The sequence below is a fragment of the Chlorella variabilis genome, assembly GCF_000147415.1.
Source record: "Chlorella variabilis unplaced genomic scaffold CHLNCscaffold_24, whole genome shotgun sequence".
Classification (NCBI taxonomy): Eukaryota; Viridiplantae; Chlorophyta; class Trebouxiophyceae; order Chlorellales; family Chlorellaceae; genus Chlorella; species Chlorella variabilis.
In genome coordinates, this window is record NW_005435064.1 from 769387 (window position 1) to 785800 (window position 16414).

Sequence of the window (16414 nt, forward strand, 5' to 3'; positions counted from 1 at the left end):
CAGCCCCTCCCTAAACAAAGTGAAGCGCAGGACGGGGTCCGGTGGATGGGAGGCAAGGAAACGCGGGGGGTTGCCACGTGCGCTACCGCCGCCGCCGCAGGCAGCACCCCTGCGGCGGCGGCAGCGGCAGCAAGCCGTGGACCCAAACGCCGTGCCGCCGCCGCCGCAGGCAGCACCCCTGCGACGGCGGCGGCAGCAAGCCGTGGACCGAAACTCCGTGCCGCCGAGTCCCGTGGCTGTGGCCGTGGGCTTCTGGCAGGAAACTACGGCCGCAGCTCGGCAGCACGGGGGCGTCGCAGCGTGCCGCCGCCGCCGCGCTGCCCCCCGGGCACGGCGGCGGCGGCAGCAAGCTTGGGCCCAAACGCCGTGCCGCCGAGTCCCGTGGCTGCGACCGTAGACCGTGGGCCGGAAACTGCGGCCGCAGCTCGGCGGCACGTGGTTCTGGTCAAATCGCCAAGCGTGCAGCAGCGCCGAACCACGCTTCCCGGCCTCGGCGCATGCCTTCAGGGGCCCCCTATCGCTGGGCACACCCCTCCAACACCGAACATGCGCCCGGGGGGGAGGGCGGCCCGGGCGGCCCAGGCCAAAGTGGGCCGCCCTCGAGCAAGAGGCGGCCGGTCTGTGTGCTGAATGAATGAATGAACGAATGAAGCCTCGGATCGCCCAAAAACCCTCCTGAGAATGCTCTCAAAGGTTCCGTAGTCCTTAATTCTGGGCAGCAGGTCCTCCCTGCGGCTATGGGGGTCAACCCGGGTGCTCACTTGCATTCTATCCACTGCGTCGGCCGCTTCCCACGGGTACCCTCGTGATCCTGCCACGGGCGCATCAGCGCAGTAGTGTCCCGTTTTTCCTGCAGCCGGCGCCGTCGCCGTTTTTTGGCGCTGGCCGCGCAGGATGCGCAACAACTCTTGGGGTTCAGAGGTGAGTTGTTTCGTGGATGGGTCACGTAGCACCTCAATGCCACGAGGCTTATCGGCGTCCCGGTTAGCAATATCTCTGTGGCCCCACTTTGGCTGGCGGGCGTATTTCGCCCGCCACGCGGCGGCGGCGCGTTCCCAGCTCTGCAGTTTGTCCTTACGGAGCAAGGTGCGACGCTCCATCCTGATTGCGTGTAGACGTTGCTGGAGCGCCGTCATAACTGAGCTCATGGGTGTGGTGGGCATGGAGGTGGCCGGGGCAGTTTGCGAGTGCCCTGCGCTCTCGGCGTTGGGTTCGCCCGCTGGGGTTGGATGCGTTGCCGTTGGTGGTGTTAGCAGTTGCTCCCTCAGGGTGCGCATGGCCTCTTCCACATCTTGTGCGGTAGCGTTGCACAACATCCCTTTTCCTCCGTGTCCTCGGGCCGGCCCCTCTGCGGTGTTCTCTACGGGTCCGAGCTCGGCCTCCATCTCAGCTTGCAGGGCTGCAAGCACTGCTTGGGCGCAATGCCATATATCGGGTTGCGCATGTAGTCGGCGCCGACCCACCTTGTACAAGCATGTGAGTTTGTCTAATTGCCCGGTTCCCGTCCCGTTTCGGCGGGGAGTCTATGTTGCAAGCTAGTTCTTGCTTTACCAGACTTTAAGCCCACACAAGCACAAGCAAGCCCACACAAGCAAGCAAGCACAAGCAATTGCCGTAATTTTTTGCTGGCCTGCCTCCTAAGGTAGTGGCGGTCAGTGGTGGTGCGAGTAGCACAGCTCTGACGGGCAGTATCAAGAGCTTGTGCTAGGAGATCGTGTAGCTGATTGGCCAATTCCTCCACGGCCGTGGGTGGGACCCCCAAGTGTAGGGCCTTGGCCTGAAGGGAATTCATTCATTCATTCAGCACACAGCCCGGCCGCCTCTTGCTCGAGGGCGGCCCACTTTGGCCTGGGCAGCCCGGGCCGCCCTCCCCCCCGGGCGCATGTTCGGTGTTGGAGGGGTGTGCCCAGCGATAGGGGGCCCCTGAAGGCATGCGCCGAGGCCGGGAAGCGTGGTTCGGCGCTGCTGCACGCTTGGCGATTTGACCAGAACCACGTGCCGCCGAGCTGCGGCCGCAGTTTCCGGCCCACGGTCTACGGTCGCAGCCACGGGACTCGGCGGCACGGCGTTTGGGCCCAAGCTTGCTGCCGCCGCCGCCGTGCCCGGGGGGGCAGCGCGGCGGCGGCGGCGGCACGCTGCGACGCCCCCGTGCTGCCGAGCTGCGGCCGTAGTTTCCTGCCAGAAGCCCACGGCCACAGCCACGGGACTCGGCGGCACGGAGTTTCGGTCCACGGCTTGCTGCCGCCGCCGTCGCAGGGGTGCTGCCTGCGGCGGCGGCGGCACGGCGTTTGGGTCCACGGCTTGCTGCCGCTGCCGCCGCCGCAGGGGTGCTGCCTGCGGCGGCGGCGGTAGCGCACGTGGCAACCCCCCGCGTTTCCTTGCCTCCCATCCACCGGACCCCGTCCTGCGCTTCACTTTGTTTAGGGAGGGGCTGCTCACTGCTCATTGCTCATTGCTCATCGCACACTGCTCAACGCTCATTGCCCTATATCCCACCCAGCCGCAGGACTCCACTGCCGCCCGCGCCCCGCCCCATCTGGCCGCTTGCGCGCCCCATCCCCCCTCGATGGGGCCCGCCCACACCGGGGCCTCCCCCCTCCCGCCCACTGCTTTCTCAACGGCCCCGAGCCGGGGCTGCCCTCATTGCATACATAGTGCGCCTTTCCCTGCTTTTCTAGTGACCTAGCGTTCCGCACTGCCGTTTGGCCAGCCCATGCTCCCGTACCGTTGCGTTTCTCCCCAATGCGCCATGCCACTTTGCCAGTCATACACACGTTTCGATGCGTGCCCTGTCAGCTGCTTGCGTTGCATGTCGCCTTGCTCCACCCCTGTTTTATTGCTTTCTCTGCTTTCGCCCGGTTCCCGTCCCGTTTCGGCGGGGAGTCTATGTTGCAAGCTAGTTCTTGCTTTACCAGACTTTAAGCCCACACAAGCAAGGGTAGCGGCGTAGTCTTCAGGTACGTTGGTCGTTGCCATCGTCATTGCATGTGCCTGTTCTAGCCGCCCAGCCCAGTCTGTGGCAGTGCGCGCGAAACATGATATGCCCCGGTGCGCAGCTGCCTCAAAGGCGTCCCTGTAGCCCGTCAACTCAGCTATGCTCATTGGCTGCTGGAACACCGTTCTGCTGCGGAACGGGACATGTGTCTGCGGGGGTGGGCGTACGTATCCCAGGGCAGAGCACGGTAGGCGCACTTCGTACGGCTCGTGGTCGCTGTTTCCCCCTGCTGCAGGGATTTGCCACGGTGCTGGGGCCCATTTTGTTACCTCATCGGGCAGAGTGGGCAAGCAAATGAGTACGTCATCGATTGTGCTACGCACTGCCTGTCCACCCACGACATGCTGGCAGTAGGTGGGCTCTCTGGGTTCGGTAGGGTCGGTGGGGATGCCGCCTGCTGGTGCCAATTGGCAGGTGGCCGCCAATTCTCTGTGTGCCGTGTCCACATGGTGTTGGCTACCAGTTGACCTGTCAGCATTCCGCAGGGTGGCGTTCCAATCGCCGGCCAGCACTAGCGTGCGGCCTTGTTGTGCACACGCCCTGCTGATTTCCAAGATGTAGGTCCCAGCTGCCCGGCGCGTGTGTTGCTCGTCGGCATCGCTGGGGAGGTAGACCCCAATAATGTCAAGCGGCCTGCCTGCCGGCGGCGTCAGCCTCACATGGCTGAGGTACCCTTGCAGTTGCGCCGGGACTGTCTGCGGTGCCAAGCTGTTGTGTGTCGTGTGCCTCTTGGCCATTGCCACCAGGACGCCTGCCTTGCCGCGGCCGGGCTGGCCCGCGTGGCTGAGCAGGCTACCACCAGGCAATACGCTCATGGTAATTTTGTATCCACGGTGCAACAGCTTGCGGTACACGTTTTTACGCTGTTGTCTGCTGTTGATTTTGAGCTCGGTCAGCACGAGCGCATCTGGATCGCGTTGCACCAGTGCCTCTATCGCCCCTTCTGCGGTGGTGCCGCCCATGCAGTTGAAGGTGGCCACCTTAAATTCTCCCACCGGCCCTGGTGCCGGTGCGCAGGCCTCGGGGTCCAGCCCGGGTGGTGCTGCCTGTGTTGCGCTCTCGCTGGCACTGAGTGGGGCAGCTACACCAGGGTCGGCTAGTTCTGCCATGAGTGTCTCGCGATCGCCTGTCGTGGCAGCGTGTCGTGTTTTGCCTCGGTTGGGCAGGGATGCACGGGACAGCCGCGCCTGGCGTTGGTGGTGGGCAAGCAGTGGCAGGCCCGCTTGTGCCCGTTGGGCTGCCTTGCCCATCGCTTCCTGGATGCTGGTCTGCCGTGTTCCTCGGTCGCTTTGCTGGTGCATGGCTGTGTGTGTGCATCGTCGCCCGGGCGACCCGCTAGGGCTGGGTGGCGTCTCCCCCTTCTTTTTGCGCATCCGGCTGGTGTCTTGTTGAGTGCTCTTCTTTGCGATTTTCCTCCTGCCCTCGCTGGCGTCAATGCACTTGCGCTTGAGACTCTTGCCGGTGGGCGGCGCAGGGCTCTGTTGGGATCCAGTTCCCCTGTCAATGTTGATGGCCTGGGCTGCCGCCACGCTCAGCCGTGTCTGATGCCGCTGGGCGAGGCGTGGTGGTGGTCCATCACCCATGGTGCCGATGGGCTGAGCTGCCTTGCCTGGCGGTGGTGGAAAGGGTGCTGGGCTTGGTTTCGGGCCCGGGCCGCCGCTTGCCCCTTGGCGGCCACGCCTGGCCATGGCTGGGCGGGGCGCGAGAATGTTTTGGACAGAGGTAAGGACCTCTTCAATTAGGTGCCGCTCGGGGGACTCGTTTGGTAGTTGGTGCAGTTCGTAGCGGGTCTGTGTATCCCACGCCCAGCCGGGATCCCTCCCTGCGCCCTGCTCATAGTAACCTTGCAGGTGTAGGTCATGCTGCTCGGTCACCGAGAGCAGGGCACTGTAATGGGCTGCCGTCGGTAGGAACCCCGCCTCGAAGTGGTTGGGGCGCCAAGGCGTCGTCTCCACAGGTGCCCCACCGCCGCAGTATGCCCACATCTGTATGATGGGGAGTTTGGATGCATAGCCCCCTTCCCGGACAAAGAGAGGTGGGATGTAGCCGCTCTCAAGCTCCCGGTGGGGGATCATTTTGTGTCCCTGGTTGAAAAGTAGGATCGGGCATTGTAGCACCGAGGCCGCGATTGCACTCGCCAGTCCGCTCAAGGAGCTTGCTGGTTTCGTCAGGGGGGTAAACACTGACGCGCCGTAGTCAGTGCTCGCCACCCCTGGGCCTGACTCTGCCTGATGATAGCGGGCAGAGTTGACCAGGAAGTGGAGCAGACACCGCAGACGCAACGCCACCCAGCCACTCTCTTCGCTGCCCAGCACCGAGATCAGCAGTGAGCGCAAGTGGCAGTTACCATCCCCCTCGGTGTGCTTCATCTCTACTTGCATTCATTCATTCATTCATTCAGCACACAGCCCGGCCGCCTCTTGCTCGAGGGCGGCCCACTTTGGCCTGGGCAGCCCGGGCCGCCCTCCCCCCCGGGCGCATGTTCGGTGTTGGAGGGGTGTGCCCAGCGATAGGGGGCCCCTGAAGGCATGCGCCGAGGCCGGGAAGCGTGGTTCGGCGCTGCTGCACGCTTGGCGATTTGACCAGAACCACGTGCCGCCGAGCTGCGGCCGCAGTTTCCGGCCCACGGTCTACGGTCGCAGCCACGGGACTCGGCGGCACGGCGTTTGGGCCCAAGCTTGCTGCCGCCGCCGCCGTGCCCGGGGGGCAGCGCGGCGGCGGCGGCACGCTGCGACGCCCCCGTGCTGCCGAGCTGCGGCCGTAGTTTCCTGCCAGAAGCCCACGGCCACAGCCACGGGACTCGGCGGCACGGAGTTTCGGTCCACGGCTTGCTGCCGCCGCCGTCGCAGGGGTGCTGCCTGCGGCGGCGGCGGTAGCGCACGTGGCAACCCCCCGCGTTTCCTTGCCTCCCATCCACCGGACCCCGTCCTGCGCTTCACTTTGTTTAGGGAGGGGCTGCTCACTGCTCATTGCTCATTGCTCATCGCACACTGCTCAACGCTCATTGCCCTATATCCCACCCAGCCGCAGGACTCCACTGCCGCCCGCGCCCCGCCCCATCTGGCCGCTTGCGCGCCCCATCCCCCCTCGATGGGGCCCGCCCACACCGGGGCCTCCCCCCTCCCGCCCACTGCTTTCTCAACGGCCCCGAGCCGGGGCTGCCCTCATTGCATACATAGTGCGCCTTTCCCTGCTTTTCTAGTGACCTAGCGTTCCGCACTGCCGTTTGGCCAGCCCATGCTCCCGTACCGTTGCGTTTCTCCCCAATGCGCCATGCCACTTTGCCAGTCATACACACGTTTCGATGCGTGCCCTGTCAGCTGCTTGCGTTGCATGTCGCCTTGCTCCACCCCTGTTTTATTGCTTTCTCTGCTTTCGCCCGGTTCCCGTCCCGTTTCGGCGGGGAGTCTATGTTGCAAGCTAGTTCTTGCTTTACCAGACTTTAAGCCCACACAAGCAAGCTACTCGTTGTTGTTGCCGGGGCGGTGGCCCTGGGTTCTCCTCCACATCCCCACTTAGCAGGAGCTTCATGCGCTTTATAAGGGCGGTGGTAGAACACGAGCATGGGAGGCGCAACGTGCTAGCGCCGGCGATGGGGGTCGCCTGACGGCGCGCGTGGTGGCGTCGCATGGGACACCTACAGCTAGGGGTGCGTGCTGCCACGCCCGCCTGGGGGCTGGGAAGGCACTCGACCTTGACAAAGGGCACGGTGGACAGCAGGGCGGGGTCCTTGATGTACACCACGGCGCGGGTGCCGGCCATGGAGGGGTTGCCGGCGATGCCATGCACCTCCACCGAGAGCTGCTCGGCGAGCGCCTCTGGGGCCGTCCCCAGCTTGTTGGCCAGACGGCCAAGGAACTGTAGGGAGGCAGGGGGCGAGTGCGCGGGCAAGGGCGGGGGCAGGGTGTGATGAGTGACGTGGGGCTGGGTGAGGGTTTGCATGTGGTGGGAATCAGGGTGCTGATCGGCTGCAGGGGCGGCTGGCAGCGTTTCCTGGCGGGGGCAGGGTGGCTGGCGTGCTGGGCGGGAGGGGCAGACATGGCAGGCGCCGCTCATTGAGCAAGGGCAGAGGTGGTGGGCGGGGCTATGGGCTGCTCCGCTCCCAGTCACCTGGGTGTTGGCGGCCTCCTTGAGGATCAGCTCGCCCGAGGGGCCCCGGTTGTAGAGCCCCTCGAACATTAGCGGGGTGCCGTTGGCGTTCTTGATGCCCAGCACCCCGTTGTGGATGTCGGAGTTCTTCACAGGCACGCCCTGCCCCGCCATGGTGCAGTGCTTCCCCGCGGGTGCCTTGTGGAACCCGCGGCCGCGCAGTTTGATGCCCATGGTCAAGCCCACGGTAGGCAGCATGGGCTTCTGCGGGGCTGCACAGCGGCAGTGGGGGGTGCCGGCGGTGGCGGGGGTTGGGGATGTATTGGTGGGCTGGCTGGATGGTGCGGCGGCCCTAATCAGCTGGCATGGGGGGGTGGGCTGTTGGTGCATCTCGCAGCAAAGCGGGGCTGCTGCCGGTCGGCTGGGCAAATAAGTTGGCGGCTCACCGCTCTGTGCAGCCTTGGCAGCACGCGCCGGGCGCAGGCGGGAGAGCTCCAGCATCGTCGCCTCGTTGGCAGCGGCGAGGTCCGCTTCCTTGGCGGCGGCCTTGGCGGCAGCCTTGGCTGCCGCCTCGCGGCGGTGCGCCTTGCTCGCTGCAGGTAGCAAGGAGCAAGTGGGGGGCGTGGGGTCAGACAGGGTGCCCTGGGATTGGGAGGCGGGGGAGGTTCTGCCAGAATGCGCAGTCCAAGCGCAGGCGGCATGCCTGTGGGAGCATGGCAGGCCCGGGCCGGGCAGGGTTGCGCTAGCCATCACCGAAAGCATGAGGAGCAGCAGCACCCAGCGATGCAGTGCTGGCAAGGCGCGCCGCTGGCCTGGGCGGGGTGCATGCTGGTTGCTGCGCCAGGGCGGGTGATGCGGCGGGGCGGCATGCTCACTCTTCCTCGTCTCCGGAGTTGCCCCGGGCGAGCGACCGCCCATGGAGCGCTTGACCCCAGCCGTAACAGCCTGCGGCATGTTCTCGTCGCCGCGGCGGGCAGAGCCGCGTTCATAGGCTGGGTTGTCGGCCATCACGAAGTCAGCAGCGCCCTCGCAGGCGCTGCTGCCGTTGCCGCCAGCGGCAAGCGGGTTGGCGGCGGCCGCGTCGGCCAGCACCAGAGAGTATGGCACCGCGGGGTCCACCATCTTGCTGCGAGCATCCAGGAGGTGGGCAGGGTGATGGTGGGAGATGCGCTGGGAGGGAGTTTCAAAGCAAAGAGTTTTTGAACTTGCAGGCGTAGGGCCGGCGCCCTGGGCATCAGCTGGCTGGCCCCGGGCTGGCGCGCCTAGTGCAGGGGTGCTCCCTGTGAGCACAGAGTTCAGTGTGAGGGCCTGGGCGGACCTGGGGGAGGGCATTGATGGTCGCTTCCCTGCTCGGGGGGCGCCCGCAGGCTGGCTCTGGCCTTCACTGATGGTTTCCGGGTGTGGAGAGGGGCACTCTGTGGCCGAGTGAGAGCTGTGCAGGCGGCTGTGCGCTTTGGGGGGTGGCAACACGTGGGCTGGCCTCGGGGACCGGCCTGTGGGGGTCTGGGCGGGCTGATTCTGGCCCCTGGTGTTGAGAAACACGGTCTGGGGTGCGTGGGAAGCAGTGCCCGCAGGGCTAGCTGCTGGGTTGGAGGGGGCAGTGGCCTGAGTGGCCGGGCACGGCTGGACCAGCCTCTCTCCCCCTCTGGCGGTGGGAGGTCCGTGCCCTGGGTTGTTTGGCGTGCATGCAAGCCCGATCGCTGGCATACACACCCCGCAGGGCACCGGCTGTCACTCCCGACCGCCGACTGTTGGTGCACTCTCTGCTACTGCGTGAGCTCACATAGCCGTGAAAAAAAACCGCTCCAGACGGTGCAAAAAAAAGCCCCGCGCTCTGCTCCTGGTGCTCATCCCCCACCAAGTGCACAGCGGGCAACTGCGACAGGTACTCTCCCGCGGGGCTGCCTGTCTATCAGGACAGCCAGCTGCGGTGCCACGAGGGCAAGGTCAAGGGGTGCGAGGAGTACCGGCCCAACGGCACCTGCAAGGCGTGCGAGTATGGCTACGTGCTGCGCAACAACAAGTGTGTGGTGTGATCGCCGCCACGGCCCAGCTGCCGCATGTGAGCCCGGGGCGCTTCAGCAATGATATCCCCCCAAACAACGGTCCTTTCCGCTCCGCTAGGCCCCGCCTCCGGCGCACGTTAGTAGCAATATTGCGCGGAGCCCCTCGTGCCCAACCTTTCCATCATTCCTGACCATCTATCACCCCCCGCCCACCCCTGTGCACTGCCCATCTGGTTTCACCCCCTCTCCTCATCACTCTGTGGCTTGTCAGCCCGGTAGCCCTTACTAGGCCCCACTCTCTCTCTCTCTGTCTCTGTCTCTGGCCCAACCGTCCTCAACTGATCCCCGCGTGCCCCCCACCCACCTCGCTGCTTCCGCACCCTCACCCGTCCGTGCCATCACACTTTTGCCAAACCCGCGTTGCGGTATGCAACACCGGCGGTCTCTGCTTGCACAGCTTGGTCCCCAAATACACATATTTCGGCCTTAGCCTGCCAGCCCTTGCGATCGCCCATGCACCGCTGCTGTCGGCCACAAACCGCACACTCTTGTGCCTGCCCTTTTGTCTGTCTGTTCCCTACCTTTTTCCTGTCGGCACTGCTTGTCATAACTGCGCAGTCACATTAGCCGGAATGAGGGCGAATACAGGTGGATGCAGCCTGGCGGCTACGGTGCCGCATGCACGGGACGTGCATGCTGCGGCAGCGAGTGCATGGAGGGCGGTGCCCGCCTACGGTCCGCCCTCTTTCGCTCTGCTTGTGCCGCACCCGCACCCACAATGAGGGCCGCCCTGCAGCCACAGGGCGGCTTGTGTCGTTGCTGGCGCCTGGCGGCGGCAGCGTGCAGCTGGGCGCTCGCACTGTGTCTGTTGTGGTGCTGTGGCAGCGCCTGGTGTGCCCGCCCGCGCCCAGGGCGGCGGCCTGCGCCCAGTCGCTGGCGCGGCAGCCCGACGTGCTGAGCAAGCTGGAGGGGGTGGCGCGGCTGCTGGCGCCGAAGCTCAGCGCGGACCAGAAGTATCTGACCAAGCTGGAGCAGCAGAAGGGGTCTGACACCTCGGCCCGCCAGGCCACCAAGGCCCTGCTTTCCACCTCCCGCCAGCTCCGCACCCTGCGCGGCGTGCTGGCGGCCACAGGCGCCAGCGCCGAGGGCGCGAGCGGCAGCTGCGGCGACGGCGGCACTGGCGACGCCCCGCTGCTGCTGGGCAAGAACACGCTGGTGCGGGCGGTGGTGCGAGAGCAGTTGTGAGAGGGTTGGGTGATAAGACCACCCCGTCTGCAACCTGGAAGTCCAGTTTGGGCAGGGCAGGGCTTGCCCAAAATGGCGCCTTGGACCCTCACACGCTTTGCCCCACATTGCCCCCAACGGATGACATTAGGTTTAAAGATAGGTTCCTGTAAAAGGTACCTGTGAAACAAAATATGGAAATCACACTCCACATTTAACTTGATCAAAGCTGGAGCTTGGGAGTGGTGTGCGAGCACGAGGCAGGGTCGATGCTGGAGTGTGGTGGTCTAGACGGCGCCACACCGCCGCCGCCACCGGGCTACGGCAAGGAGCAGGGGAGCGGCTGCACCTGCCGGCCGCGCCGGCTGCCCCTGCTGCCTTCTGAGCCGCTCGAGCGCCAGGACCACCTGCGTTGTGTGGTGACAGCGGGGGCGGGCCCCGGGCGGCGCACTGCGTCCGGGAAGGGCAGGGGCATGCCACTGGGTCAATCAACTGCCACACGGGCTGGCGTTGCCTGGCTGGTGCAGGCATGTATGCAGGCAGGCTGCCAGAGAGGGCGGCGTGCTGCAGCGCACACAGCGCACACAGCGCAGCCCTGTGCTGGCCGGCCGGCAGCCGCACCTGTGCTGATAGGAAGCAGGGTTCAGCTTGAGGCTGACACTCCTTAGGCTCTTGGCCAGTGCTTGGCGCCGTCAGTTGGTGGGCAGGAGCCAGCTAGCATGCAGGCGGGAGCGGCTGTTGGCCGATCAAGCCGGCGAGCGCGCTAGCTTGCTGCCCCTACTTGCGCCGAGCCGGGGCAGGAGCTGCTGCCGTGCCCTGCTGGGGTACAGGAGAGCTGTGTCATCATATTGGCACTCAGAGGAATGTATGGTGGTGGATCAGAGCAGGTGTGAGGGTTTGGGGAGGCCTGGCCTGGGTATGGGAGCACCCAGCCGCCGCCGCCGCCGCTGCCGCACGCCGCCGCTGCCGCGCCGCCGCTACAGGCATAGCTGCTGTGTTGTGGTACAGGAGTGCTGTGGTATCACAGAGGGACTCGAGGATGTAGGAGGATGAGACAGAGCACCTGCGAGGGGCTGGGGAGGCCCGGCCGAGGCATGGCGGCTGGGGTGTCTCGCTGCAGATGCTGCTCATGGCTGTGGGGGCTGAACCAGGGCATATGTGGACCTTGTGAACTCCCTGCTGATGCTAGGAAGGCACGTGGGTCGTGACGGGCTCTCTGAAATCTGGCTCCGTGGAGCCTGGAGCTGTCCATTCGAAAGCTCGACATCTTCTCCTTCTATTTACGCCGCCTGCGGCATGTCGGACAGCAGGAACACCGTGCTGCTGGCGGTAGGGCTAGGCGGCGCCTGTGCGATAGCAGCAGCTGTGCTGCATGGCAATAAGGTCGTCCAGGCGGCTGATCGAGGCGGCGACAAGCTCGTCCTGGCTGCCGACCGAGGCGGCGGCGGCGACAAGCTCATCCTGGCCGCCGACCGAGGCGGCGACAAAGTGATAGCCGCCTTTAGGCTGGGGCTGGAGGCCATGGGGGCTGGGCTGGAGGCCATGGGGGCCGGCCACCAGCTTTTGGGCTTCGCAGCGGTGGATGTAGCCTTGCGCCTGCGCCCTTCGTACCTCTTCAAAGAGTAAGTTTGGGCGCCAGCGCTGGCCCAAGAGCTTTCTGTCCGCCCTCACGGACTGCCCATCGCCTTCTCCTTCTGTCTCCACTGCAGCTACCCGCAGTGTGACAAGTGCGGCGAGCGTCACAGCAAGTTGTTGGCGCCTTGTCGCCTGCCGCCAACTAGGCCACGGTGCGCACCGCCATGCCCACAGGCGCGCGCCCTGCTGCCTGCTCCCATGCCGCAACTGGTGCTGTTTGCTGAATCTCTCCCCACCTTCCGCGCACTGCGCTCGCAGCCCCACGCCGCCGCCACCAGATGAGCTTGAAGGCACGCTATAGCTAAATGTTTGTGAGATGAGAATGTTTGAGAGGGATGTGTTTCTTTTTGTGTACGACCCACCACACCTCCGCCAGAGTTCCTTATGATTCCTACATGTCCGCCAGCACTGCCCTGATGATCCTTTCACCTTTCACCTCTGAAATTCTTTCTTCCTAACTGGGCAGCAATACTGCCCACTGTCTTTCATCACCAACTGTTCTCTTCTGCACTTGTGAGCGCAACGCACGGGGGAAACAGAGCAGTACCCAGCGTGGAAAGAGAAGCTAAGGAGGCAGGTCTTGTGCGCTCCGCATGGGCAACCTCGGTGGTGGTGGTGGTGCCAGTTCAGTCGAGTCTCCTCAATGGGCAGCGGCGGGAGCGGGCCCTCCTTCCAGCCACGTTCGCCTCGCGCTGCCTGCCAAAGCGATGCGGTATGGCAGGCCCCAGCAAGCGTGCTGCTGCCGTCGCTGCGTGGGCTCTCCACTGGTAGGCAAGGGTCAAATTCCACTATCTTCAGCCCCTTCCAAAGTTGTGGGTGGCACATTTTGATTTTGCGCCACACAAATTGTTTTTGGAAAAAAACGTGTTCTGACAAATTTGTGAACATCGCCACAGAACAACATTTTCTAACGTTTTGCTCATGCAAAGTGCACTTCACTCGGGTCAGAGTCCGACCCGTGACCGCCATATTGAAATGCACTCAGTGCAAAGCGGAGATTAATCAGTACATTTCACAACTGCGCAGCCGCTGGCGCTGCAGCCCGACGTGCTGAGCAAGCTGAAGGGAGTGGCGCTCAAGCTCAGCGCGGACCAGAAGTATCTGACCAAGCTGGAGCAGCGGGAGGGGTCTGACACCTCGGCCCGCCAGGCCACCAAGGCCCTGCTTTCCACCTCCCGCCAGCTCCGCACCCTGCGCGGCGTGCTGGCGGCCACAGGCGCCAGCGCGAGGCGCGAGCGGCGGCGCCGGCGGCACTGACGGCGCCCAGCTGCTGCTGGGCAAGAACACGCTGGTACGGGCTGTGCTGCGAGAGCAGCTGTGAGAGGTTTGGGGGATAAGATCACCCCGTCTGCGACCCGGAAGCCCTGTTTTGGCAGGGCAGGGCTCGCCCAAAATGGCGCCTTGGACCCTCACACGCTTTGCCCCACATTGCCCCCAACGGAAGTTTAAGGTATCTGTAAAGCAAAAATCGAAACCCACAGGTGCAGGCGGGTTGCGCTGCGTGCGGGTGGAATGTGTGGCTGCTGTTGGTAGACAGCATGCAAGGACGTGTGTATGCTCTGGTTGTCCTGAACAGGCGATATGGGTGTTACAACCCCACAACAGAATTAAAACATGGTTCAAGCCATTCTTCAAGGGGGGAAGTGTGCATGCATCGTCCCGCAAGCCCCGCTTGCCCCCACCAGCGCAGCAGGCGCCGCCGACCGCCTTGGGCAACTCGATCGAGGATGGACCATAATGCAGTGAATTGAAATCTGTAGCACAGCACCTCATCACAAGCTTGCATGAAACATGCACCTAGCCGGGGAGCGACAATGCCCTGCGCTGCGCCGGCCAAGGCCCCGCGCTCACAAGCTCACGAAGGCGGCCGGATGGCGGGCAGCCTGAGCGGGGTGCCATGGTCCCGCACAGAATAGTGCAGTACCAGGTCATCGGAGCGCCGCCAGATCCACTGTCGTACCGCCGCCAGGCTGAAGTCCCAAGGCACGGTGTGGCCTCCGCAGGTGATGATGATGGCGGCGCCGCCGCCACCGGTCCCACCAGCACCGCCGCCGCGGGGCCCGCCCACTGCTGCCGCCTGCACTGGCTGCAGCTGATGCACTCGTGCAGTGGCTCCCAGGCCGCCGCCGCCATCCGTGCCAGCCTGCTCCGCCTGCCAGCGCTCCGCTTTGGCGGGGTCCCAGAACAGCGGCTCCTCCCTCAGCGCGATGCCGTGCTCCTCCATCTTCCTCCTCACATAGTCGGCAACCTTGTTCACCCGCAGCACCCGAGGCGCGTTCAGCTTGCTCTGCAGCAGCGACGGCAGCTGAGAGCCCTGCAGGCGGCGAGGGACGAGCGAGAGCAGGGGCAGGCGGGGGTAGCGAGGTGTGGGAAGACGAGGTGTGTGTGTCTCGCCGGCCGACTGTGCTGCCGAAAGGATGGGAGAATGCCGCCCAGCCGCATTCGCCAAGCTGGCTTCCAGAAGCAAGCAGGCACACCCACCGGCAGCGGCGCCAGCTGGAAGGCCATCTTCAGCTCGCGGCTGACCGGGTAGCGACCGTGCAGCACGCAGTCGGCCACCCACTGCACAACACGCAGACAGGCAGGCAGCAGGCAGTCAGCAGGCAGGCAGGGAAGGCACATCCGCTGCCACGAAACACAGGCTGAAACGCGTCGCCCCAGGCCCCAGGCCCGGCGCCGCCTCCAAACCAGCCAGCCAGCCAGCCAGCCCAGCGCAGCCCAGCAGCCAGCGGTACCGGCATCCAGCCAGCACGCCACCACCCTGCCACCTGAGGCACGTCCTCCTGCCCCGTGAAGGCGTCGATGGCGCAGCGCCAGGGCACCGAGCCGCCGCCGCCGCCGCCGCCGCTCACCATCACCACGGGAGCCAGGGGCCCCTGGAAGCTGAAGCGGCTGGAGGGGGCGGATCCGCCGCTGCAGGGGTGTGGGCAAAAGGGGAGCGGCGTGTGTATGTGTGCAACGGTGTGCGCGAGTGTGCGTGGTGGCGGGGTGGGCGAGCGGGCAGGCCAGACATGAGGGGGCAAGGGTGGAGGACAGGCGAGTGCCACTGGCGGCAGGTTGGCCGCAACGCGTGCAGCTGGCTGCCTTGCTGGCACGCCGGCCGCCCCGGCTCACCCGCCCTGCGCCTTGCCACCGTCAGCATCCGTCATGGCTCCGCTCTCCCCGCCGGTCGCCCCCTCCGCCACAGCATCCCCCTGCCCAGCCCCTCCGCTGCCGGGGCCAGCGCCGGGGCCACCTCCCTGCTGCTGCTGCTGCTGCTGGCCGGGCTGCGGCGTGCCGCGCTGGCGCTCGGCCCAGCCGGCAAAGAGGGCCACCAGCATCTGCTCCCCAAAGTTGACCTTCAGGTCCACGGGAGCCTCCTCGTCTCCCAAATCCTGCACTAAGCAGCAGCGAACAAAAATAGATAGGTGGGAGGGGCGCGTAATGGTGGAAAGCTTGGTTTCCTGGCCGCGGCAGGGACGGTGGGAGGCAGGGGTGGAGGCGAGCCAGCGGGCGGCACGCCTCGGCAGGGCTGCGGCCTGAGAGCCTGGCGCATGCTCAGCAGGGTTGCAGGGGCAGGCCCTTCACCCCTTCCCCTCCCCTCCCCTCCACACGCACACATGCACACACACACACACACGCTCTCCCTCTCGCCACCCTGCCAGGCCCCACCTGCGCGTAGATCTCGGCGCCAAAGCACTGCGGCGGCTCCATGCAGCCCCCCAGGCTCCCCAGCTTCACCTCCGCCGCGCACCAGGCGGACACGGAGTGGGAGGGCTGGAACAGGGACGCCTCCACCTCCAGCACATCCGCCCGCCCAAAGTCGCGCACCGCGCGGCCTGCAGGTGTGAGAGTGTGTGTGTGTGCAGGTGTGTGTGTGTGTGTGTGTTTTGTGGAGCAGGCGGCAGCAAGTGATCGTTCGCCAGGCGTGGTGAAGGCTGCCTAGCCACCCCATCCCAGCCCCCAGCCCCCCGGCCCCACCTGCCGTCCAGTCCCAGCACGCAACGCCGCCGTCTGCGTCCCGGGTCACCACATGCCGCCTGTCTGTCAGCACGGCAGCGTGCTGGATGGGAGGGATGGAGGGGGTGGCTGCTGCGGGCTGCCGCTGCTGCGGCGCCGGGTGGGAGGCTGCAGGCGGGGGCGGGCGGGAGGGGAGGCAGCGGCAGGCGTGGGTGGGGCGGCGGGGGCCGGGTGCCAGAGGGTTGAGCAGAGGCGCGACGGCAACGGAGGCGGAGTGATGCCTGGGGGGACACCACTCCTCAGGCGGGCGGCGGCGGCACACGCTGGTCCGGCGGGGAGTGGTCTCAGGCAGGCGGCGCCGGCGGCGCACCACTGCCATCAAACGCCAGCCGCGCGCGTGCCGCCGCCGAGGGGCTTGCCAACAGGCAGGAGGGCCCCAGCTGCGCCGCCGCCGCCGCCGCCGCTGCCGCGCCCAGCGGGGAGCGGGGCGTGGTGGGCAGCGCCCCTCCTCCTCCTCCACCACCTG

General features: G+C 65.8%; 2 protein-coding genes across 2 annotated transcripts in view; both read right to left on the reverse strand.

Moving 5' to 3' along the window:
• Positions 1 to 6427: 6427 nt before the first annotated feature.
• CHLNCDRAFT_54722 (hypothetical protein) lies at positions 6428 to 8206 on the reverse strand (the record flags this gene model as incomplete). Its single annotated transcript, XM_005844239.1, has 4 exons — positions 6428 to 6853; positions 7106 to 7356; positions 7531 to 7677; positions 7960 to 8206. 4 exons carry the CDS (start codon positions 8204 to 8206, stop codon positions 6428 to 6430), a joined length of 1071 nt encoding a protein of 356 aa, XP_005844301.1.
• A 5598-nt stretch (positions 8207 to 13804) lies between these two features.
• Positions 13805 to 16414, reverse strand: part of CHLNCDRAFT_139436 (hypothetical protein) — a gene marked incomplete at both ends in the record, with an annotated part of 3933 nt that continues 1323 nt past the window's right edge. Inside the window, 7 exons of the mRNA XM_005844240.1 lie at positions 13805 to 14263; positions 14431 to 14511; positions 14718 to 14862; positions 15064 to 15323; positions 15601 to 15767; positions 15910 to 16056; positions 16259 to 16302. Coding sequence (XP_005844302.1) covers positions 13805 to 14263; positions 14431 to 14511; positions 14718 to 14862; positions 15064 to 15323; positions 15601 to 15767; positions 15910 to 16056; positions 16259 to 16302 — 1303 coding nt within the window. The remainder of the gene's footprint in view (positions 14264 to 14430; positions 14512 to 14717; positions 14863 to 15063; positions 15324 to 15600; positions 15768 to 15909; positions 16057 to 16258; positions 16303 to 16414) is intronic.